The sequence below is a fragment of the Astyanax mexicanus genome, chromosome 5 (genome assembly GCF_023375975.1).
Source record: "Astyanax mexicanus isolate ESR-SI-001 chromosome 5, AstMex3_surface, whole genome shotgun sequence".
Classification (NCBI taxonomy): Eukaryota; Metazoa; Chordata; class Actinopteri; order Characiformes; family Acestrorhamphidae; genus Astyanax; species Astyanax mexicanus.
The window spans coordinates 14,341,491-14,368,008 of NC_064412.1; the positions used below are offsets into that span (position 1 = coordinate 14,341,491).

Below are 26,518 nucleotides of genomic sequence, written 5' to 3' on the forward strand. Positions count from 1 at the left end.
ACAAGGGTAAAGGAGTGAGATATTGTGGTGAAAAGGGGTGGGGCAAATGTACTATAACTGAGAAGAGGCACCTTACAAAAATATTTATTGCATGGAACACCCTGGTAACCTATTTAAACACTGGATTGACTATATCCCAGTTCCCAGTCTATGTAAAATCATTCCCACTGAAAGCATTCAGGTAGTTCTTCAAGCTCAGAGTTGCAGTGCTCTATCTAGTTCTGTCTAAAACCATTTTCTAAAGAACTAAAGAACAATCCTCTGATCTTTTTCAGGGGTTTAGAAGTCAACAGGTTGTGGTATCATGTGACATGTGTGTCTAACATGACCTTACAGACAGCAGCCTGAAGGTCACATTTGTTAGCCTGGGGGCCGCATGCTAATGAATTGTCTAATCTCTCAGACATTCCTGTTTAGAAATGCATGCCTCATAATGAAGCACAGATGAGACATGTGCAGTGATAGAACCAGTCTCAGCTGCAGAGCCAGGCCTGTGGGTCAGGGCTGTCTGGGGCTAAATTCAGCTGCTACTTTTTTAGTGTGAGATATTACTGGACATGTTTTTGTTCTGTAGGCTAAAAACGCATGCATTATTAAAGAGGCTGGTATATTTTACATACTGCAAAATAAGTCACATGTGCCTTGAGGGGTGGGCAACTTTCAGTTTGATGCCCTGTGTTCAGAAAAAGGCTTGCAAGAGGGAGGTTTTGTGGTAAATATGACTGCTCTGACTTACAGGTAGTTTTTGGCACAGCTGATATCAGGGTACATCCATCCATATGTATTAAGACTGTTCATTTTTGTGTAGTCTTAACAATCAGTGTGCTCCCCTTGTTCTGAGAGTTAAACAGAAAGACAATGTGTTTATCCTAGTGGTCTAAAAATGTTATGTAAGTAATTCTGTACAAATTCTGTAGTATTGGGATCATTCTAGTAAGCTGTTAAACCTCAACCTAAAAGATCATTTGCAGTCATTAAGTCCATCAAACAATCAACCATTGTTAATTTAGACCTGGAGGTTTATTGAGGGTTACCTTTAAGTAGGAAAAATAACTAAAATAACATGATCGGAATAAGATGAATTAGTAAGAAATTAAAACGTTTAAATAAGAAAGTAAAAATAAAATTAATATGTCTACGAAAGGTTTTAGAAAAATACAACTAAAATGATAAATATAAGACAAAAAAAGATCATGGTCATTCGAATATCAGTTCAAAAACCAAATAGAAAACAACTAAAATAAAGTTAAAAAAAATTCTTGTTGACTTTAAAGGTTTTCTATGCTATTAAACCTGATTGGGGGGTTATTATTGACCTTTAAGACAGCACAAAGGTTTAAATACTAAATTCAGCTCTGACTCAACAGCTTTTGGAGTAAGACATGACGCCACATGCTCTTAATCAGTGGTTAAAGTTTGAATTAACTTAAGCTGGACAGCTAAAATAAACTTGTTTACTGTTGGCTGACATACAGAGGCCGATTATGAGCCAACTGACGCGCTGACCTAAACTCAAACGGAACATCACAGCAATGTTTCCAAAAACACTTAACAGTTCCACAAACAGTAAAGGAGGCTGTAAAAGGTGACATTTTTCTTTTCTAGAGCTCTTTAAAGACGTTTAACCTTCCTTTAACTTGTGATTCATTCATTCATCATTCATTCACAGTAACAGCCAGTTGTGTATCTGTGTGAGTGTGTTTTTCAGACATCAGTCACAGTTTACGCCCATGTGTACTCACAAACACACACACATACATACACACACACACACAGTAATAGCTCTCTATGGAGTGGACAGGGTGAGAGTAAAACAAAGGTGTGTCAGTGTGTCACTTAGCCAAAGACAACACTTTTATACCCACATGCACAAACAGACACCACATAAAGACACACACAAACACAAGCACAGCCACCCACACATTTCTATTATAAGAATCAGTGTTTTTGTATGAATAAGGCTTTAACATGTAGTTTAGTAGCAATTTTTTCTTTTTAAAAAGTACCATAAAAAATTGTATTTGACTTATTAAACAATTGTAGGAAACTTTTTTGTGCTGTAAATCAATGTTACAGAAAATAAAAACATTTAAAAATTAAACAAGCATTTTTTTTTTTACTTAACAATCAATGAAGAAACTCATTTTTATAAAAAAAAATTGACCATATCTAACCTCTAAACCTCTTCAAAACAATGTTCCTAATAAGGATGCATTAAATATTTGGTAACCAAAAATATTTGGCTGAAAATAGCAAAAAGCACTTTTAGTGTTCGGTCAAATAAGAGAAAAGACTGAAGAATTAATATTGTACAATGATTTGTATTTAAAGTCCCACAGTATTGCTTAGATTGCTGAAGAGTGAGGGAGAAAGAAAGAGAGAACCAACAAATGGCACATTTATATTGACGCTGTTCAAAAAAAAACCAAAAAAAAACAAGCATCTCCATTTTGTGTATTTGGCTCTTACAAGCTGTTAAAATTTCCTGATGAATGGACCAAAAGAAATTGTTCAGAATTACCTAAAATTACATGAACTAAAGTCTTTTCACACTCTCTTCCATTGAAAGTTAAGACGGTTTTATTCCTCTCCTATACAGTTGCTGTTTTGGAAATACATGTTTATTAGACAGCAACAAAAATACTTTTTTTTATGCTTTACACACACAAGTTAAATTAAATAAAGCATTTGTCATCACTTACTGTAGCACATTTTGTATGAGTTTACTGGCTCTTTTCCAGCTGAAATATACAATCGGTAAATTTCTAGCTAACGCTAGTTAGTAATGTTAGCTGAGCTAACGTTTAAGGCTTTAGCATTCGTTTGTTTATCAAAAGACTGTCATGCATTTCATTTTCTGTGTAAATTTCAATCACGTGTGACTTGAATAGCACTGCTGAGGAAATTTATGACTGGAATAGCACTACTTAAGTTAATTGTTGATTAAAACTGCACCGCTAAGGTAGCTAGTTAGATAAAACAAATTTATTGCATACCGTTCCTTTGTCAGGCTACTTAATTTATATATACAGTGGTGGAAAAAAAACGTTTTATTCTTTTTTTCATCTCTAGTTCCTACATAGGTTCATGCTCTGGATCCATACGTGTTTTTTAGGAAAGCAGCTGTTTTTCTTCATCACTCTTTTGGCACCTTTATTGAAAGACTGTTTCATTATCTAACAGCCTGAAGGTGAAAGTGTTTGTGTGTGTTCTCACTCAGTGGATTTAATAGACTTGTTTATCAGAGGAATGCATGAGAACCACTTCCTTTTGAAGAGCCTTGTAAAGAGAGCAGCTTAAAGCTACACATCTGTTGGTCTGCTGGACAGCGGCCACATGCTGATGAATTATGTAATGACTTTAACATTCCTGTTTAGACCCTGTTCTTCAGGATGAAATACAGATGAAACCTGTGTAACTAGTCTCAGCTGTGAGACTAGTTCTTACCTATACTTACCTATATGTAACTATAGCTTCAATTCTGAAATCCTATTGATTGTGTGTATTACAAAGAAATACATTAGTTACATATGCAGTACCGTGGCACAGTGGCGCATAATTACTAAAACGTACTGTTTTTCCAGAGTACAATAAAATATTATAAACCTTGAATATATGTCACTATCTAGTCAAAAGTAACCATCTGCAGAGACCACGTGACCTCTCGGCGGCGATGCACGCAAGGTTTTGAGCTCTGCTCACAAACCCATTATTTTTCATCCATCCTGACAAATTGCTGGACTTGCTTCACTCAGTGCCTTGCTAATATCTCATACCAGATGGAGGCTCGGAAAAGAGAAGTTGAGCACTCGCCAATAAAGAAAAAATTTTAAGATTCCTCCATTTCCAAAGAGGAGCTAGACGCCGCCATTGCTAACGGCATTAGGCTAGCCCTTAAAGAGCAACAAGCTACACTGGACTCTGCCGTCGCTGCAGCGGTTCGGGAGGCTATGGACTCGGTTCTGACTCCTGGGTTTCGCGACATTCATGTGAGTTTGCAGAAAACTAATGATGCTATTCAAACCTTAAGCTCTGAACTTGAGTTACAGGCTAGAGGAGCCAAACAAATTCGTGATAGAGTGGACTCCATTCAGGCAGCAGCTAGAGAAGACAGGCGAGCGGTTACAGAGCTAAGAAGACACATTGACAAACTCACCGACAAGATGACGGATCTGGAGGACAGAAGCCGAAGAAACAACATAAGGCTGGTTGGTCTACCAGAAGCAGCGGAAGGGTCAGATGCGTCGGGCTTTCTTCGCGCTAACATCTCCAACTGGATCCCAGCGTTGAAAGGACGGGACATTGAAATCGACCGCGCGCACCGCGTGTACAGCGGCAAGGAAAACGACACCGGTCGGCCACGCACCCTTATTTTTAGGGTCCTAAGGTGGCAGGATAGAGTGGCCATCCTCAGCGGAGCCCGAAAGGTATATCCAGTGAAGCACGCGCAAAATACGCTGCTGTTTTTCCCCGACTTCAGTCCAGTAACCACTGCAAAGAGGAAGAGCTTCAGTCCGGTCATGAAGAAAATGGTCGCGATGGGTCTACAGCCTTTTCTCCTCTTCCCCGCGACTATCAAGCTACAGCACAGTGGGAAAGTTATGATGTTTGACAGTCCTCAAAAAGCGGAGGACTTTCTTCAATCACTGTCGCGGAGCTCCGTCGGCGAGGAACCAGGTGCTACGGGACCGCGAGCAGCAGCTTATGCTCGTGTGGGCGATATGGATGAAAGCTAAGTAATCACTAACTTGTACTACGTTTGCAAACGCAAGCTAAAAGGCACAGTTGTCATCTGAATTCGTATTGTTTCAATTGGAAGCAAGACCAGTAACTGATATTGATTTTTCTCTTTGATGGGTTGTGTAGCTTGATCTCGACCATTGTGGGTTGCGGTGGACACGCCACGGGTCCACAGTTGTTTTTGTTTGTTGCAGACCTATAGAGTTAATATCTGTGCGGTCTGTGTTTTTGCTGTAAATAGTTTGTTTATTCCCTCGAGCAGCAGACTTCAACATGTATCAATAAGGGTGCATCTCTGTAATTTTTCTCTTTTTCTGTTTCATTTGGAGGAACTGTTTCTGCCATATTACTTTTTGTGTTTAATATGCATTTTTTATTACAAATTGACATAGATTCCATTTACTGTTACGAATGGCGAAATTACCCCTGAATGTGATAACACTTAATGTTAATGGGCTTAATTCGGCAGTTAAACGAACAAGAGTTTTGGAATATTTGCATAGAAAATCTGTCTCAATAGCACTTATACAGGAGACACACCTTAAACACTGTGACGTCTATCGTTTTCAGAATAAATACTATAAGGTAGCGATTTCTTCATCTGCCCAAAATAGAACTAAAGGTGTTGCTATATTGGTTAAAAGGAGACTCCCCCTGTTCATTGACCAGGTGGGGAATGATCAGGAAGGTAGATATGCTTTCATAAAAGCTAGACTGGGCACAATTCGACTAGTCTTAGCCTCAGTATATTGCCCAAATGAGTTGGATAGGGAATTCCTAAATGGGCTCTGTAATACCCTACTAGAATTATCAGACTCCCATTTGCTGGTTGGCGGCGACTTCAATGCTGTAATGAATCCTAAGATTGATAAATCCTCCTCTGATACCTCCAGCTCACTACCTTCCAAACTTCTAAATCAGTTTATTGGAGATCTTAATATAATTGATTTATGGCGTCTAAAAAATAATACACTTGCAGAATATACATTCTACTCACATAGACATAAATCTTATTCTAGGATTGATTATATTTTTGTTAGTCCTTCCCTTTTTTCAGCAGAGGTCTCTATTGCAATTTTGCCAATCTTGCTGTCTGACCATTCAGCAGTATTTTGCAGTTTTCTTTTTCCTGACATAATTAAGGCTCCCAGATGGCGGTTTAACAGCTCACTCTTAACTAATTCGGACTTTCTTAGCTCACTCAAAGCAGAGTTACAGGTGTTTATATCCATTAATAGATCTCAAAATTGTAACCCTCAAATTCTGTGGGAGGCAACAAAGTGCTTTATAAGGGGGTTTTGTATATCATTCTCCTCCACTCTTTCTAAATCACAAAAGCAGTGTCTTAATGATTTAGAAAATAACATTAAGTCATTAGAAACTCTGCAAAAACAGTGTTATTCCGAAGATCGCATGGTCAACCTGAGGTCTTTAAAAGAACAACATAAATTTCTGTCAATTGCTAAAGCTGAATTCATCTTACATAGAACTAGACATAAATATTATCTCGATGCAGAAAGGCCTAGTCACTTATTAGCTCTCAGATTGAAGGAATGTGAAACTAAGGCCTATATTAATGGAGTTCTAAATTCGAACGATCAATTAATCACTGATCCTCCAGGTATTAGTAGGGTTTTCAAGGCATTTTATTCTCAGCTGTATAAATCGGAGATAGCCTTTGATGCAGCTCAATGTAAAACATTTCTTGATGAATTACAGCTTCCAGTTATTTCACAATTGGATAGGGATCTTCTTGATGCACCTATAGAATTGGATGAACTTCACAAAGCTATAAAAGACCTCCAGAAGGGTAAATCACCAGGTTTAGATGGGTTGCCACCGGAATTGTATCTTGATCTTTGGGATTTGGTAGGAACTCTCATACTGGACTCCTTTAATTTCGCTATTGAGTCTGGAAGCTTTCACAGAGATCAGAAAACAGCACTAATATCCCTCTTGCTGAAAAAGGGAAAGGACCCATTACAATGTTCAAGTTATAGGCCCATATCTCTCATTTGTGGTGATGTTAAATTATTTTCAAGGTTCTCTCTCTACGCTTAGAAACTGTAATACCTGCTTTAATTAGCGAAGACCAATCTGGGTTCATAAAGGGACGTCTAGCCTCCGACAATATCCGGAGATTATTTCACGTTTTGGATGCTGCACACACATTCTCTAGCCCCTGTGCTGTATTTTCTTTAGACGCGGAGAAAGCCTTTGATAGGCTTGAGTGGAGCTATATGTGGGCTGTCCTTGAGCGTTTTGGTTTTGGTGCAGTGTTCATATCAATGCTCCAAACACTGTATAATTCGCCTATGGCATCGGTATTAACTAACAATATAATATCCCCTGCGTTTCAGCTAGAGCGTGGGACCAGACAAGGATGTCCACTTTCCCCCCATCTATTTTGCCTATCTTTAGAACCTTTAGCACAAGCCATTCGACAGTCCTCAATATATCCTATAAATATTCATGGCCACAGCAACTTTATTTCACTTTATGCCGATGACATTGTCTTATATTTAGATCATTTGGACACCTCTATCCAACTTGTCATGAAGATATTTGATACTTTCAATGGCATGTCAGGATATAAAATCAATTGGTCTAAATCAGTTTTGATGCCATTAAATAAATTATGCCAAAATGTTTCTATCCCTTCAATAATCCCGGTTAAGGAATCATTTACATACCTTGGCATTGATATCTATCCTGACATCCATAAATCAGCCAGGGAAAATTATGTAGGTATGCTAGGTAAAATCAAACGTGATCTGGAAAGGTGGAATGGTCTCAAAGTTTCCTTGCAAGGAAGAATCGCGACAATTAAGATGAATGTTTTGCCCCGGCTAAACTTCCTGTTCTTTATGCTACCACTCCCACCTCCTTTGAAATACTTTGCGGAGATTGACTCAATGGTTTCAAAATTTTTATGGAACAATAAACAATCCAGAATAAGGTTAGCAACATTACAGCTGCCTAAAACCTTGGGTGGTTTAGCTGTACCAAATTTTAAACTGTATTTTATGTCCTTTCAGTTAAGAGCATTACGCTCCTGGCTTGACCCTGAATCCAAAACCTCATGGAGGGCTATCGAATCTATTCTTGTAAGACCACATCGATTACAAGATCTGCTATTTACGGGCACTGGTTCTAAAAATACTGATTTGAAATTTGGATGCATTGTTGCTCACTCCCTCAAGATCTGGTCCCTTATAGAAAAACTCATGGGTGGTCCCTTTAAAATCTGCTCCGCTACCCCATTATGGCAAAATTGTAAACTTCTAAGAGGTGCACGACCTTTTATTGAACCCTCTTGGTCTTCTAAGGGTATTAACGTTTGTGGTGACCTTTATGATGATGGAGGCTTTCTCTCTTTTCAGTCATTGAAAGTTACATTTAATCTGCCAGCTTCTACCTATTTTGTGTACCTGCAATTAAGATCAGCGCTCAAAGCATATGGAGTCCCATGGGACTCTCGTATAGCCACTCATCCAATGGTGAAATGGATACAACCCCATTTACCTTCGAGAGGATGTGTTGCTAGGATTTATCGTAGTCTAATAGAAGCCTCTGCAAACCCCCTAACGATCACTACATTATGGGACAAGGAACTTGCCACCTTAGGTTATACCCCAGAATGGGACACTATCTGGTCCAATCTTAGCTTAACTTCAAAAAATGTAGCACATCAGCTTATTCACTTTAAGCTTATTCATAGAGCATACCTTACTCCTTACAGAAGGTTTAAAATGAAAATTCAAACTAATTATTACTGTCACATATGTAACACCTCTGCCCCTGGTACATTTTTACATATGTTTTGGGAGTGTCCTGTAATTGTTAAATTTTGGAGATATGTAAACACAGTGTTGTCTGATATTCTTGAAATAGAATACAATTTTGATCCATGCTTGTGTCTCCTGAATGATAACTCCAACTTGGAATTGAAGATGACACAGTGCAAGCTATTGTTCTCTGGATTTACTGCTGCTAAAAAGACAATTCTACAAAACTGGATTACACCTGGACTTCATATGGAATCATTTTGGGTGGTTAATCTACTCAATATAGCAAAACTTGAATGTACTGCTGCTCGACTTCACCATGCTAAGCCCATAACTGTTGAAACATGGCAGACCTTTGTGTTGAGTATTTTGGATTTTCTGCAAAGTATGCATTGAATTTAAACACTTCCTCCTATTTATTTCTATCTGTAAAGATGATTGTACCCATAGAAATTGTAATGTATGCCTCCCCTTTTTTATTTTTCCTTTCTCTTTTGTATTCACTCTTTATGCCTGTCTGCTGCTCCCCCTCCCTTTGTTGTTGTTTCAATATTATATGAAAAATAAAAATTCTTGATCACAAAAAAAAGTAACCATCTGCACAGTAATTATCAAAATTTTTAAAACAATCATCTGAGATAATAAAATATGATTACAATTTTATTATGTAATTGTTACATGCAATGCTAAATGTAACAATGTTTATTTCATTTAAAACAGACAAAAGTGAATAATGTATTTTAGTGAAAGCACAAATGAACTGAAATCAGACATAGTGTAAAAAATGTAGCCTACTGAGCACTACTCCAATAGGGTTATCACTGCAATAATCACATTAAAAAACTCAAACACTGATCTGAATGTGTCTTTATTATATGCCAAGCTTTTATACCAAAATTTGCACTGATTAGTTTTTTTATTTTATCCTCCATTAAATTAAAGTATTCCTATAGCGAAGACATGCCACTTAACAATGACAACCAAGTGTAAAGTGTAAAGCTCTGAAGTCAGATGATGTATGTGCGTGGCATAAGTTTATGATGCGTATGTCTCACATCTTGATTTTCCCTTTTTTTGCCATTTTTTGATCAGGTGGTACACCAACAGCTCAGAAAAAAAATATTATTAATGGGACAACAGAAGTGCTTCAAAATTACATGTATATATATTTTTTACAGTTACTACTATTGAAAGTTCAAAGGTACCTCTTCTTCTTTTTAACTGTAATTTTACAGAAGTTTACCATTTTAAGTTATATACAGTACTGTGCAAAAGTTTTAGGCACCAAAGCAAATTACACTAATCCATTTTTCTCAGCAATATCAGTGTTTTTATCTGAAAAAGCACCACATATGATTTAAACAGATGCAAATAAACATACAGTAAAACGTAACAAGGAATGTTATATGTTATATCCTGTGTGTCAAGCTGAAGAACAAAGTGTAGAGATTCCAGATTTCTCCTGGATGCTCCTCAGCCAGCATGTGTATATGTTCAGTTCCGTCAGCAGCTCACCTGATTTACCAAATTTACCAATTTACCAAACCAGCTGTTAAGTAATATGATGAGAACTAGAAATAACTCTATTAAACTCAGATGAGGAGAGATTAGATGTTTTAAGGAAAACAGGGCTGTAAAAGCTCTGCTTTTTGTTTGTATTTATTGTAATACTAGTGTTTTAAGGAGCTAATAAACACTTACTGCACAGATAAGAAGCTTTTTCTTCACTGAAATTCCCACAGGTGCCTAAAACTTTTGTGACAGCAACGGTATACTGTATGTATACAAATAAACAAAAATAGGTTTTTCTGTAAAATACTATATTATATGCTGTCACACTTTGCAGTGCGGGTAGTAGAGTCCGCCAGGGTTGTGGGCCTCTTTTAAATGGGACTGCTAAAAATGTCCACTTCTACTTCTACATAAAAATTGACCAAACAACATAGCACCTTCAGTGCCAATGTGTGTTTATTGGTGCTTTTGATGGAAAAAAAATGAGTCCATTTGATGAAAAAATGAAGAGAAAAAAAAATATTTACAAAAAAAATAAAATAAAGTATATATATAATTTAAAGAGGTTCAACAACACCACAAATTGTTTTTTTTTTTTTTTTTTTTTTTTTTTTTTCAAAACACTCTTAATCTTTACAGAAGCAGTGATCCACAATATCACTGTCTTTCTACTTATTTCCACTCTCTCAGCCATGGAAGACTGACTCCTTATATAGGCTTCCCCTAGTGGTTAATTTAGGAAGGACATACCATTTTAGAGTGGAGGGGGGGAGCCAAATATTTAAACAAATATTTCACAAATATATCTGCCACATTCAGATTTTAAACAGATGGGTACAGCATTAATACATCTTTCTAAACAGAGTTTTACAAAATCATATCATAACAAAAAAAATGTATAAAAACAAAAATAGCTGAAAACTCTTTCCCCCTCTAGATAGGTCAAGCCACTTGGCCCACACTGGGCATGCTCCAACTTGTCCTGGGCCTATAAAAGACCAGGTTAAACCATTTTGTAATTCATTTGTCTGCCAGAAACCACAACTGCTACCCCATGTAAGTATGAAAGATCATGTCCAAAGTATCTGTCTCTGCTTAGCAAAATCCTACAGTAAGAGTAAGAATTATTTAAACATTTTGTAAATGGCCAAGCTAGCATATAACTAAAATAGTGAGTACTAAACAGGGGCAGAACGGTATTTTATGTTTTGGGGAGTTAGAAAACAGAAAAACTAAGCCTGGCAGACCCATTCTGTCACATATGCATATACCAAAACACACAAACACAGTAAAAAGAAAGACAACTTAGTGTTTTTTTTCTTAGTAAAGTAGTGCTGAAAAACCACTAATAAACAGTCACAGCTCAGACAAATAGCTTCAGTGTGCACAGTGTTAAATTTAAGAGAGCTGAGTTGAAGGTGCAGCAGTCCTTTGTTTTCAGTGTGTTTTTCCGAGTTGGTGATCTTTCCCCCTCTGGGACGAGCCCCACCTGTCTCGAGGAAAATAAGATTACAATGATCTCCTTGCAGGAAGAGGGAGTTGGAAAGTCGTCCATGAGTCAGACTTCCTCTCACTCCTTCATTCCCTCGCAGGGCAGAGAGTTTAAAAAAACCTCCTCTTCTAGTGCCAACCTCTTCAACTATCTCTCTCTTCTTCATGCCAAACAACACTTAATAATCTCAGAGATTTATCATAAATCAAGGAGCACAGATAAAGAAACAGTGTGTGATAATAAATTTAGAAGTAATTATTAGAGGTGTAATTCTCTGATCACTGAGAGGATTATTTTAGTACAGTTTAGACTGAATGATTTAAATTGGATTGAATACAAAATATAAATAAATACATAAATATAATAATACATAGTATTAACAGTAAGAACTACAGTAACAGTAAGTAAACTGTGCTACAATAAATCATGAGTATAGTGTCTGTTTTCTAATAACAGCAATTTTATAGCAATTGTATGTTGTCATGCGGTCTGCATTTTCTGCTGTTTTAAAATTTTAGATTTTAATTTCAATCTTGTTTTTTTTTTTTTACATTGTAACAAAATATGCTGATTAATAGACCAACAGAAGAAATGCTCCAAAATCGCCTGCAACAAATTATATTGTGAACTAGTGTTGTGTCCCATGACTTTTGTCCTGTCCAGTGGAAGCTAAAATATTCTGCACCGAAATGTGGAATATGTGTGTTGGGTCTCCTAAACTGAATATGGATTGTGTGATATCTGCCAAAGTCGCTTGACTGTTTGCATGGACAATTCAAGCCAGAAGCCACCGGTCACCATCATTATCACTCACTGCACTGTTAAATGTGGGTGGTCCTATTAACACAGTACTGCAACTTAGTACTGGAATCAACACAGTACTGGAACTTTTCAAGAACTGACATGCACTCACACCCCATACCTGCACTACTGCTTATACTTGCAATATCACACCCGCTTTAATTCCCTCTACAACGATGAACTTTTAAAGAACCTTACACACTCATTCACTTTACCAGCCTTAAGCTTGTATACCACTATATTGCACTAATATTTATACTGTTCCTGTTTACAATGGTACTATCAGTCCCTCTTTATTTTCCCCATCACTACTGCACTATTGTGTCTCTTGTCTCACGTACTCTGTCTATATTTGCGATTTTGTTGTATTGTACATTTAGTGTCTCGCCATTCTTTTTATATTAATAATCTTATTTTGTTTTACTTGTAAGTTTTGGGAAGGATAGTAACATAATTTAAATTCTCTGTATGTCCTTTACATATGCAGTATTGACTAAATTGAATAAAACTATATGACTTGACTTGAATTAACTTGACTTTTATGATGTATGCCCTGTAGACACGTGACAGTGTAGATAGAGTAAAATTAATAAAAAAAAATGTAAATGTCTCATCCATCTTGCTCGATATTTCACAACACCTTGCCATGAGCACGCTGGCCAATTTTAGTCTCACTTACAAGATAACACCTCACAACTTATACAGGTGTGAGCATTCCCAAGCCCCCCTTCTGTAGTATCTCGTTGCTCACAGCAGACTTGTTGGTTTGAATTTCCTCTCTTTAATCTGCCTCAATGTTCCTCTAACATTCTTCTTCTCTTACGTCTCCAGCTCTGGACTTTGGCAGTTGGGATCTGGCGTGTGAGTTCAACAACACTGATCACCGTACAGAGCTGAACGGCACTGACCGGCTGATTGTGAGGAGAGGCCGACCCTTCACCATCAACCTCAACCTCCGCTCTGGATCCTACCAGCCTGGAGTTAACCAGCTCCAGATCACTGCAGAGACAGGTAGGGCCTAACACTGGTGCTAACTAGGGGTGTCACGATTCTCTAAATCCTCGATTCGATTTTATTTCCGATTTTAGAGTCACGATTCAATACGATTTTCTTTTTTTTTTTACAGCAAAGAGGCCTATGCCAGTTTTAGATTAGTCAGTCATTGGTTTGATTCATCAAATTTACAATATCTTTTTTCAAAAGGTGGGCTTGATATAAGTGATGCAACGTGATACAAGTGTTCTGTAATACACCACATTAGACACTAATGGTCAAATTTAAATAATTTAATTAAGATATATTTGTAATGCCATCTAGTGTTTTTTTTGGTAGCAGCAGTGTGCACTATTAAAACAGCAATGTGCAACATAATAAAATAAATAATAAAAAAATACAGGAACAGTCATGTTCAAAATAATAGAACAGTTAGAGCCTTAACAAACTGAACTCTATCCTACTATAACAGTTAAACATGAAAAATGAGACTTTAAGACTTTTTCGGTCCCTGAGAATGACAAGTTTTTTTTCTTTAATAAATATATATTATTAACTTATCTGAGAGAAAGGTGCTTCTTAAGGTACCAAAACTATTAACATATTTGAGGCTAGACAAAACAACTGTTATTTTTATATTTTCAAGTTTTTCTTTAAGGAGGCTACAGTGTGCTGCGCACGCTTGCGTAGCTTAGAAGGAGGGAATCGTCGGTCCTCTTTTTGACTTCGAGGCTCGAGACTATGACATCATTTCGATCGATTAAATATCGAAATCATGACACCCCTATTGCTAACCAGCACTGACACCACCAAACCTCTATGCTTATGTGTTTTAAGGTGGTCTTAAATGGTCAGGTTGTTATTGTATTGTATTGTATTGTATTGTACTGTTGAAGAGTCTTGTACTGTTTGTATTAAGCAGACGTATAAAGTATGATTTTGTTTGGATCAAATATCGTAGCAGAGATTAAATAGGACCACTGCAGAATCCAAACATTACCTTATCTGGCCTAACTCACGAGCTAGAGATTCCAAAACGAGCTCAGCTCAATATGATATTAAATGTTCTGTAAGAGACTGAGGCAGATATACAGAGCACAAATAAAGAATTACAGAGAGATTATGAGAAAACACACGTAGAAAGAGATAGAAAGAGAGAGTGAGAGAAAAAGGAGAGAGAGAAGGAGAGGAGGGAAGTCATAAGCAAAGATTTTGCCCTAACAGGGTGAAAATATGCAGGAAATGTTAAGTGCTCCCAGTAAGAGTGTATGTGTACAGTTTCAGCTCATAACATTGCATCACACTTAATTACAGTTTTATCTGCAACAGGTTGTTATTAAAAGCTATATTACTGTCTAAGTTGTGTGCAAGTACTTTCAATATCATATGTTTATCAACAGAAAAGGTTTTAGACACCTGTCAAAAAGGCAAAAAGTATGAAAAAGCTCCTTATCTATACAGTAAAACATCAGATAATATCAGAATAAATACCAACAGCATTAATATGGCAAATCTATGCACTGGCTGTGTACATTCAGGAAAGATTTTGCCATTCCAAAAGTGTCTCAAAAGAGATTAAATCCTGTCCCACAAGAAAATTTTATAATCCCCAGGATGGTAGGACCATGTTAGGCTGGAGTGCTGGATATTATGGAATATAGTGGAAGTTGAGGAAAGACAGAGACATTGCATATATCATTTCATGAAGTCTTTTGTCATCAACTGAGTTGTTTTATTTAAATATGATGATATTTATGGTCTTTCTTAAGTTTGGACACTGCACTTTGATGAGTAAAACTCAAATCTTACAAAGATTTAACTGGTTAACTAGTCTTCAAACACAGTATTGAAATGAAATGATTTTGTTGTTTAAATTAGTAACACTGGGTTATCTTTACTAGGTCAGAAGTACAGCAAAGGAAGTTATTATATAAGTCTACACCATGTTCCAAATTATTATGGAAGTGACATTTTTCTCAGATGACAGTCAGTATAATTTTCAAGTCATGACCCATTTAGTATAAATCCAATTTTATTGAACAAACCTCCAAACGATAACAGTATTTAAATGTAGTGTTCCAAATTATTATGCACAACAGATTTTTAAACCATTTCAGAGGTTGTAACGAACTGCAAATGGATATTTTTTGAATTTGCAGCATTAAGTGGTCAAATGTACTACTAAAATCAAAAGCTATTTCAATTTAAAAGCATCTTAACAGGCTAAGTTACAGTGCCCTCCATAATTATTGGCACCCCTGGTTAAGATGTGTTCTTTAGCTTCTCATAAATTGAGTTTTGTTCAAAATAATATAGGACCACGATGGGAAAAAAAAGTAAAGTCCAACCTTTAACTCAAGTAAATTTTAAGGGGGAAATAAAATCCCTGACTAAGAAATAATTATTCTTCATAAAATCACCTGTTCCACAATTATTGGCACCCCTAACAATTCTTAGGAAATAAATTTAATAAAAGTATTTCTGTCACTTCTACAGTAGTTTACGAAGTTGATCACAGTATGTAGGAACATTTTAATTAGTAATTCACAACTTCCTGTTTCCCTGGGGTATAAATATGACGTGACACAGAGGCCATTTATCTTCAACATGGGAAAGACAAAGGAACATACCATTCAAGTGAGGCAGATGTGTGTTGACCTTCACAAGTCAGGCAATGGCTACAAGAAAATCGCTACTCGCCTACACCTGTCCATATCTACTGTCAGAGGAATTATTAAGAAGTTTAAAACAACTGGAACAGTGGTAAACAAGCCTGGACGAGGACGCAAGTTTATTTTGCCACCACGCACAGTGAGGAGGATGATAAGAGAAATAAAAAGTTCTCCAAAGCTCACTGTTACAGAATTGCAACAAATGGTAGCTTCTTGGGGTCACAAAGTCTCCAAAACAACCATCAGGCGCTATCTACATGCCAACAAGCTGTTTGGGAGGCATGCACGGAAGAAACCATTTCTCACTCACAATCATAAACGCAAACGTTTGGAGTTTGCTAAGCGGTACTATGACTTCAACTGGGACCGTGTGCTTTGGTCAGATGAAACAAAGAGCTTTTTGGCAACAAATGCTCTAAGTGGGTCTGGCGTAACACAAGAGCTGAGTATGCAGAAAAGCACCTCATGCCCACTGTGAAATACGGCGGGGGATCAGTGATGCTGTGGGCCTGTTTCTCTTCTAAAGGCCCTGGGAACCTTGTTAGGGTGCATGGCATCATGAATGCTCTAAAATACCAGGACATTTTAAAACCAAATCTGGTGGCTTCTGCCCGAAAGCTGAAGAAGGGTCGTCACTGGGTCTTTCAGCAAGATAATGACCCTAAACATGTGGCCAAATCTACACAGAAATGGTTCACCGCACACAGAATCAAGCTCCTCCCATGGCCATCTCAGTCCCCAGACCTCAACCCCATTGAAAACCTGTGGGGTGAGCTGAAGAGGAGAGTGCAGAGGAGAGGACCCAGGTCGTTGGATGATTTAGAGAGAATGTGCAAAGAGGAATGGTCAAAGATCCCTCTTTCTGTATTCTCCCATCTTGTGAAACATTACAGGAGAAGATTAGGTGCTGTTTTGTTGGCAAAAGGAGGTTGTACAAAGTATTAACATCAGGGGTGCTAATAATTGTGGCACACATGATTTGATGTTAAATAATTGTTTCTTAATGTGGGATTTTTTTTCCTACTGAATAAATTCACTTGAGTTAAAGGTTGTATTTTACTTTTTTTCCATCGTGGTCCTATATTATTTTGAACAAAACTCAATTTATGAGAAGCTAAAGAACACATCTTAACCAGGGGTGCCAATAATTATGGAGGGCACTGTATATGTTAACATAGTTTCTGGACAATTTCTGCTTGAATTTCTTTGCAGAATGTCAGAATATCCTACTAGAGCTACTGTTTTGATGTGAACTGCATCCCATCTTTATAGATCTTTTGCTCAAGAAGGTTCCTGAGACTCAAGAGGCATCAGCAGGTTCAAATACCTGTGTGCTGCTCTCTTAATCTGATGAGTTTATCTGGCAGAAACCTTCCTCATTTTGCCTCTATCTGCACAAACCCGTCTGTGCTCTGAATCAACCACAAATCTCTTCATAGTACGATGATTACACTTCCGTTTTTGTGAAATATCTAATGTTTTCATACCTTGTCGAAGGAACTGCACTATTTCATCCTTTTATTTTTTTTTTCCATATTGCTTGAAATCTGTGGCCTGTTAATAATTTGGAACAAGGCATTTTGAAAATTGTTATCATTGGGAGCTTTGTTCAATAAAATTTGATTTATACTTAACAGGTCATGTCTTAGAAATTATACTGACTGTCATTTGCATTGACCATTTAGAAAACAAACTGAAAAAATATCACTTGCATCATTATTTGGAACACGGTTTATACATGTTTTTATAGGTTAATTAAACTCAAAAGTAAGTAAACTATGATACAATGCATTTGTAAATGCAACATACAATTTCTATTTTACCCACTACAGACCGTTGTGGGTTTGCATGCTTGTTTTAACTAAAGCTAACTAATTACATTTTACTATTTCACTTTGTAAAGCATGTTGAGTTCTAGTCTCAGAGTGTTTTAGTTCTAGTTATGAGCTGGGACACATTTCTCATTCCCCTTAAGAACTTCAGGAAGGTTAATTGAGCGTGTGGGCTGAGCGGTTAGTTATTTATACACATAAGCAGAACAATCCAGAGAGATAATTAAAGTCATATGATATTCGTCAGTTTAAAGATGGGTCATGTTGCTGAGCTTGTCTCCACTGTCACTGAGACTGCTCACTGAAACTCATCAGTGAACAGATGTCTAAACAGCTGAACCGTGTCCAGTACGAGTGTTATTCTAGACTCTTGACAGTGCGTCGGGGTAAGAGAAGAAAAGAGAGGACACTCTACAGTTACAACACAGGAAACACAGGGTCAGGAAAGTGTCTTGTTAATGGGAGATAAACACACTATCAGCGGCAAACTTGTGTGTGAAGTTAAACTGTGCTGGTTTGTTATTTGCACATGCTAAAAAATGTCCTGTGCTTCTCCTCATGTAGTAATGGGGTAATGAAGATGTTGCTGTTAACCCTTTCAGACCCTTCGTCCATTACAATGGACTTCATGTATTTTCTTTAAAGTTTTTTTTTATGTTTTGTTGCACGTAACACTAATTGACACCTGTTTTAATCAGATTAGAGTATAAACCAGCCAAAGAAAAAGTTTATAAGACAACAAAGCAATAGATTAGCCCCGCCCACCTCTCTGGAGAAAAACAGCACTAAAGCCAAAGAGGCAAATTAAAAGAGCTCATTTTTACCAATTATATGTAATTTAAAACATATCAAATCTAAAAATGTTAAGCACATGCTTCCAATCCAATAGACATAAATAAACAGTTATTTATTTTAGTTAATAGGATTTATTGTTAATGTAGATTTTGTATAATAATATTAGAGTCTTCCTTTGTGTGCATTGTAGACAGAAAACAGCATTAATATTATTCTTATTCTTATTAGTATATTATTAAGATTAACCCCCGACCAGAATTATGTGCCATTGTTGAAATAATAATAATAATAATAATAATAATAATAATAATAATAATAATAATAATAATGCTGTTTTCTGTCTGCAATGCACACAAATTTCATATTGACCTTTTTACTTTCTTTTTTTACATGATTAAAAAGTGTTCTAAATCCCAATACATTAGTAAAAATTAGCTTTTACTTTGCTTGAATGGCTCTAGTACTACTGTTTTTCCAGTGCAGTGGGTGGGGAAAGTTATTGTTTGTTTAATTGGTTTAAAACTTGTTCATTGGCTGGTTTATGGTCTATTCTGATAGACAACAGCTCTCAGCTTTATTTAAAAATAAAGGAAATACATGATGTCCATTGTAATGGATGCAGGGTCTGAAAAGGTTAATGCAAAAACAGTGCAGTGTTTAGTTTCTGGAAATAAGTTGATTATTATTAATTATTCTCAGCAATTGCATTGCCTTGCATCTGCTGGTTCACCAAAAGCTGCATTTGTAAACTGTAATAGCACTGTAATTAGCCATTACATAACATTAATAACCCCCTTATATGTTCAAGAAAACCTCTCCAGGGCCAGCAGCCCAAAAGGAGTGATTTCCTGGAACGCTGCCCAGTTCCAGCATAATTGAACCCCAGTGCGTGTGTCCACTAGACTCTATTCTGATGCCAGGGTCACACACAGCCTAAGATCCAGAGTTCCCAGACATTCCTTCAGTTTTTGTTTTAATGCTCACCATTCAAGCATTTATCTGCATCTACCACAGAACAATCCAGGCCAGGGGGGAGTTGATAAAACATCTGCAGACTTTTAAGATTCACAGCCTTCGTTTGACATCATTCATGCTGTGGTTTTGATTGATATCTTCACAGAAGATGTGGGACGAATGTAGAACAATGTGGACTTTTTCTTAAAAAGGCAATTAAATGTAATTGTTCCATTTGATCAGAGCTTAAGAGAATGCTCTAGTGTGTTCTCAGACACAGATGCAGATACCATTGAGTTGATACAGACTATCACAGTTAACTCTGCTTTAATAATAGACCGGATATGACAGCAAGCATTGATTTATGATTTCCATTACTTTTTCATGATTTTTTCATGCCTTCAAGGCAAATTTTCATGACCATATAATTTTAGAACAATGCAGACACGGACAATAAAACAAAAAATCAACTAAAAGTATTATCGAAATTGATTACTGTAGGCCTAAAATGAATCTGACACACAATATTTAATAATAAAATGTGCATCAGATCCTTAGAGCTCCATTGTTTAGGGCTAAATTATTGAACTAACTCTAAGCTGATGCATTTGTAGCTCCAAATAGATTTTCTCCACCGATAAACGAAAACACAAGGATTTGTAGACCAAATTTCCATGACTTTTCCAAAACTTTCTGGGTATTTATATTTTTCCAAAACTTATTCAGGCCTGAAAATTGCAATTTTCAAACTCCATGACATTTCCAGGTTTTTCATGACCGTACGAACCCTTTATGAAGTAAAGTAGTCAGTCTTTTTTATTTTTTATTTTTTGTATTAATCTTGTTTATTTTACATTGTAACAAAATATCTTGATTAATCGACCAACAGAAATCCTTCAAATTTACTTTCAATAAATCGTATTGTGAACTAGTGAACTTTTGTCATGCCTCATGGGAGCTAAAGTATTCTGCACTGACCTGTGGGATATTTTTGCTGGGTCAATCTTCACAGAAGATGTGGGACGAATGTAAAACAATATGGACTTTTTTTAAATGCAAATAATGTAATTGTTCTATTTGATCAAAGCTTTAGATAATAATCTATTCTGTTCTCAGACACAGATACTTTTAATTCATACTATCATGTACAGTTACTTTGTGTTTAGTAGGCCAGATATGACAGAAAGCAGGCCAAACGTAATTTTGAAATCATTCAGTCGTTAATTTTTTTTTTTAAGATTCCATTAAAATAATGCTGTTTGTGTGATCAATCAGTTCTTAAGCTGACAGAATTGAAGAGAAACAATGTATTTTTGCTTTTTTATGCTGCGGCTGCTAAAAATCGATGTGTTTGTGCTTCTCTGAAGGTCCGCAGCCTGTAGAGCAGTACGGTACCAGAGCTGATTTTGGTCTGAGTGCCACTATCGATGACACCTGCTGGAGCGCTGCAGTAACCAGTCCTCCTGGGGAGATAGTGTCCTTGTCCATCTGCTCCGCCCCTGATGCCCCCATTGGACGCTACACTGTGACCCTGGACGGCAGGGCTCAGTTTGAGTTAATATTGCTCTTCAACCCCTGGTGTCCTCGTGAGTAAAATATGTATTACATAAGCATATCAACACTCGTAATCTCTGTAGTAAGAACTACTCTACTGATCATTAGTATGGAATCACTTTATTTTGCTGAGTTGAAAAATTCACTAGTTATAGATCCATTCAATATTCAATTCATTCAATGATTCAATATTTGAACAAGAAAAAATATATTTCATAAGTAATCATTTAAATACATTTTATTCTAGGTTACTGTTTTGAGAGTTAATTCTTATAATTCATTCTGGAATAATAAATTCAATTAGTACAGTTCTTCTAATTCTTGGTGTTATACAGATTAGTCATTTTTAATTGATGTTTAAAACATGTCTTAATACACCTAAATACACCTCCTTATTTTAATGTATAGCTGCTTACTCTTTTACTTCAGGACTTTAAAACAATTAAAGCAATTCACTATATTATAATATGTAAGTATCATATATTATACATAATTAACATATGATATAAATATCACATCATTATTACTGTGTGATAAAACTGTGTAATCATTTTACATTTTTTTTCATGCAACTAAATTAGTCTTATATTGTTCAAAACATTGCTTTTAAGGGAATATTTTTGTTCCATTAGATTTTTTTATTTATTATTAATTGTTGCTTTTCGAAGTGTTACATTTTGTTCTTTTTTATTTTTGCAAATTGTCATTTTTCGAAACATTTTTACACATTTTAGACAGATTTTTGTAAAGGACAACTGGAGTTTTGATATTAGCTGTTTTTTAAAGTGTAGGCTATATTGTAAGTGGGCTGCTACATTAATCGAAGGCTGTTCCAAAAATCCTCTATGTACAGTCAAGAAATTAAGGCGATGTTTGGTGTGATTTAAAGGACACAAATGATGTATCCCTTGCGATTACCCTCAATTCACAACGCTAGAGAAAAAACTAAACATCACCACAAAAATGGGGCAAAAATAGTGCAAAGGGAAGACTCTGGTTCAGAGTTTGCTTTAAAATTCTTTAAAAGTATTTAAAATTCTTTATAAATTAGATCTGTGAAGAAAGCCTCGTTAGACTGTTCCACATGTGTGACCAAACAGGGTACTGAGAAGAACTGTTCATAGAACAGTCCTACCGAGGACCCGTCCTACCTCGACTGGAGCCCACACCTCTATACAGCTATTATCTACATTTATTTTTTTTTTAAATATTCTAACAGCAGTGAAACTAAAAATGTAATTTAGTAACATTTAAAATTTCATAGTTTTTCACTTTGTTTCTTCAGAATACAGTCACACTAAAATCACACATGCTCTTAATAGTGTCTTTAAGCTGGGTGTGCTGTTGTTTGATTAATGGTTTGCTGGACAGGGGATGTGGTGTACATGGACAGTGAGGAGAAGCTGGAGGAGTACGTGTTGGCTCAGGATGGAATTATCTACAGAGGAGATGCTAAATATCCAATTCCCTCAGCATGGGAGTTTGGCCAGGTGGGTGATCGAATGCACCAACAAACACATTCACACACACACACACACACACACACCCAAACACACACACAGACCCACACCAAGTTAATGTTAGCGTTATCAGCTACACACACTACTCCCAAAATGGACCAAAACCAAAAGCAACCCTCCCTCTGCCTTAATAAGCAGAAGAGATAAGAAGAGGCAGAAATAAAAATATAGGGAGACAATGATGAAGAGACAGAAAGAACACGCAGATAGAAAAGGTCAGTACAGGAAAGAACCATGGGAGCCAACACTAATAAGTGAGAATAAAATAATAATAATTATTTATATATAATTATACATACTTATGTATGTCTTCAACACAGAACAAAAGTGAAATGCATTTACAAAGTGCTTTTTGGTTTCTATTAAATTTTAAATTCATTTAAATTCAATTTTAAACATTTTGCATGTATGTTTTACATAACATTGTACATATCGTGCATTTTTTCAGCATTCATTTTGAGGCAGGGTCAAGTTTTACTTTGTCTAAACTGTTTACTTTGTCTAAACTGTTTAAACAGTCCTCGGTAGGACTGTTCTATGAACAGTTCTTCTCAGTACCCTGTTTGGTCACACATGTGGAACAGTCTAACGAGGCTTTCTTCACAGATCTAATTTATAAAGAATTTTAAATACTTTTAAGGCCTACAGAACTGAAACATTCTAAATTTGCTGACTTGTGTTTTGTCAGTTTGAAGAAGGGATCCTGGATGCATGTCTGAGAATTCTGGATGTGAACCCTAAGTACCAGAGGAACCCTGGAAAAGACTGCTCAGGACGCAGGAACCCTATCTACGTCTCCAGAGTTCTCAGTGCTATGGTGAGAATCTTACTTCTTAAGCTCCTAATATCAGCTTTAATCTATATGTCATGTGACAGTGTTATCATGATTTTAACATGCAGTTTGATTGAATACTGGAACCCTAGTCTTATATTCACATCTACAAATTCACACCGACAGGTGAACAGTAATGACAGAGATAATGGAGTACTGGAAGGCTGCTGGAGAGACACGTTTGATGGTGGAGTCAGCCCCATGTCTTGGAGGGGGAGTGTGGAGATTCTGAGGACCTGGAATACCACTTCCTGTTTACCTGTACGCTATGGCCAGTGCTGGGTCTTTGCGGCTGTTGCCTGCACCGGTAAGAAAAGGGCTTAGGTCATTAAACCAAAAAAAATATATTAACCTAATTAAATTAGGCCCTACATGCAAAATATTACATTTAGTGATGGAAGAATAACCAATAAACCAATCAACTAATGCAGACTTGGCTGCTGAAGTGGCTTCTTTAAGTAACCACTGTGCTTGTAGTAGCATTGACTTTACCACTATATATCCATTGTGTTTTTATTCATTATGTGTTTTTAATATATGCAGCTCTGGAAAAAAAATCAGAGACCAGTAGTTTCTGAATCAGTTTATCTGATTTTGCTATTTATAGGTAGATGTTTGAGTATAAACTACGGACACCATTTCTTCCAAATTCCAAATAAAAATATTGTAATTTAGAATAATTTAAATAATTTAAAATCTAATCATTTAGAGCACTTATTTGCAGAAAATGAGAAATGGCTAAAATATTAAAAAAAGATGCAGAGCAAAGTTGCAGAAATCAATATTTGGTGAAATATACTTGTTTTTTAATCAGTTTTCATGCATATTGGCATGTTCTCCTCCACCAGTCTTACACACTGCTTTTGGATAAGTTTATGCCACTCCTGGAGCAAAAAATTCAAGTCGTTCAACTTGGTTTAATGGCTTGTGATCTTCATCTTGATTATATTCCAGAGGTTTTTGAATTTGGTAAAATCAAATATTTGTATATGGGTATCATACAGGTTGGTCCATGTGCTCAAATATTTAATCAATCAAACATCATAAAGAAAATAAAATGTCCACTGGACTCCTCAGACCATCAGTGTTAACAGGGCAAGACTAGCTCTTAGCTCTGCAGAACATTTCTTACAGTGATTATCGTGCCTCAAAGGGTTAAACACCACAATGGCAGACACATGTAGCATTCAAGACATAGAGTCTTGGTCCAAGAACTCCTCAAGCAAATATTTGAAAGTTACATACTCGTTGCAGTATAAAACAGATAAGATTAATAGTGACAAATTATGTATTATTTATTCTGTTTTTATATGCCAGGAACATGCTAGGAGCCCCCCAAACTAATATCCTAGAAATACAATCTCCACCTTGTTCAAGTGTCTAGGAAAAATATTCACATTCCTCGACCACCCTGTCAGCTCCTTTCTAACTCTGCCATATCTCTCATTTCTAGCACCACTTATCTGAGAGGGGGGTGGGGGGGCTGGCTCCATACTAAACACAGAAGCCCCTCATATCACAGTTCTCTCCCCTCTCTTACAGTCTCCTTCCAAATGATCATATGCTGATGGCATGAAGTGGTCTGAAATAAATAATCATTTTTTTCCACAGTGTCTCGAGCGCTGGGTATCCCCTGCAGAGTGGTGACCAACTACCTCTCAGCCCACGACACCAACGCTAACCTGGTGATCGAACGCTACGTAGATGAAAACGGCAAGCTGCTGAACGTCAGCAAAGACATGATTTGGTAAGATTTTTGTAACATTAAGGTTTTATTGTGTCACACATTCTCCTTTATCAGTTATTCACAAACATACACTATTATTGACCATGAGAAGATGCTCTTTATGTGTGTATTAGAAGTTACAGTTTGATTTAAAACTGTTTGAAAGTATATTCAGTAAAAGTTCTTTAAAAAAATGATGAAATGACTGAAATAAGCTACGAAGATTATACAGGAAACATATGCAATAAACAAGAATTCTAACAACTAAAATAAAACTGTTATACCTACACAGCAACTACACAGTGTGGACTTAAAACTGGCATTTTGGCTGTGTAGGAGAGGAGAGAGGTCATTAAGTTTACTTCTAGGCTGGGTGGGAATCTGTTAATTTGAGATAATTCAAGTTAAATGATTTGTGGGTGGTGACAGGGAGGCATTTTGTATCATTTCCGATGTTTTTGATGCTGAATTTAGAATGAAATGTATGTTTGTTGGAAGTAAATAGGAACAGGACAGTTTTATGGGCAATTTTATTTAATTAAAGTGCACTGATAGCAGTTTCTTAAACATGCAGTACCTAACCTAATTACTTTTTATACTACAGTTGTTTAAAGCATCAGTCCCTTAGATTTTTTCTTTTAAATTGAAAGCAGTAGTAATCCTGCATGACCTTTTGTTTAATATCTAATATATTCCTTCTAACAAGGTAGTTAGAAAATTAGAAAGTAGAAAATTAACAAAACAATATACTCAAAAAAATTTAAAGTACTCCTTCACAGTCTCTGTGCACTTATACATTCTCGCCATAGAAATCTAAAAAATCTCCCAAACTTACGGACTGTTACTTTAACTAATGAACCATTGCTTTTCACCATTATTGTTGTTTTGGACGTGTTCTATAAATATTGAGGCCTCTCTAGCCTTTCACTCAGCAAGAATTTTATTAGATATACAAAACCTAATGGACTGCCAAGCCTTTTAGAGTCAACTGAGCCAATAGAGTCAAAGTTGTTCCACACATTCTTTTGTACTTACAAGTCAGTTGATTGATGGTGATATGCCTTGCACTGTTTACAACTAAGCTGTTTTTCAAGTGGCATCTATCATGCATGACTTGTTTTGGGTACATACACAGAGCACAAGAAGGTTTTTATTAAAAGTGTGATACCCAATAAATAGTGCACTGAGAGTGTGCTTTATTTATAAATGTTTGCTTAACATTTAAAACCATCCACAGATTTAAAAACACCAGCCCCTTGGTCAAAACCTGTGTCAATAAAGGCTGGATGCAGAAATGTGCTGGTTAT

General features: G+C 36.4%; 1 protein-coding gene across 1 annotated transcript in view; it reads left to right on the forward strand.

Annotated features, from left to right (window-relative positions):
• Positions 1-26,518, forward strand: part of tgm2b (transglutaminase 2b) — a 36,439-nt gene that overhangs the window by 1,299 nt on the left and 8,622 nt on the right. The window contains exons 2-7 of the mRNA XM_007253299.4: positions 13,165-13,344; positions 20,947-21,165; positions 22,505-22,623; positions 23,342-23,470; positions 23,612-23,792; positions 25,097-25,232. Coding sequence (XP_007253361.2) covers positions 13,165-13,344; positions 20,947-21,165; positions 22,505-22,623; positions 23,342-23,470; positions 23,612-23,792; positions 25,097-25,232 — 964 coding nt within the window. The remainder of the gene's footprint in view (positions 1-13,164; positions 13,345-20,946; positions 21,166-22,504; positions 22,624-23,341; positions 23,471-23,611; positions 23,793-25,096; positions 25,233-26,518) is intronic.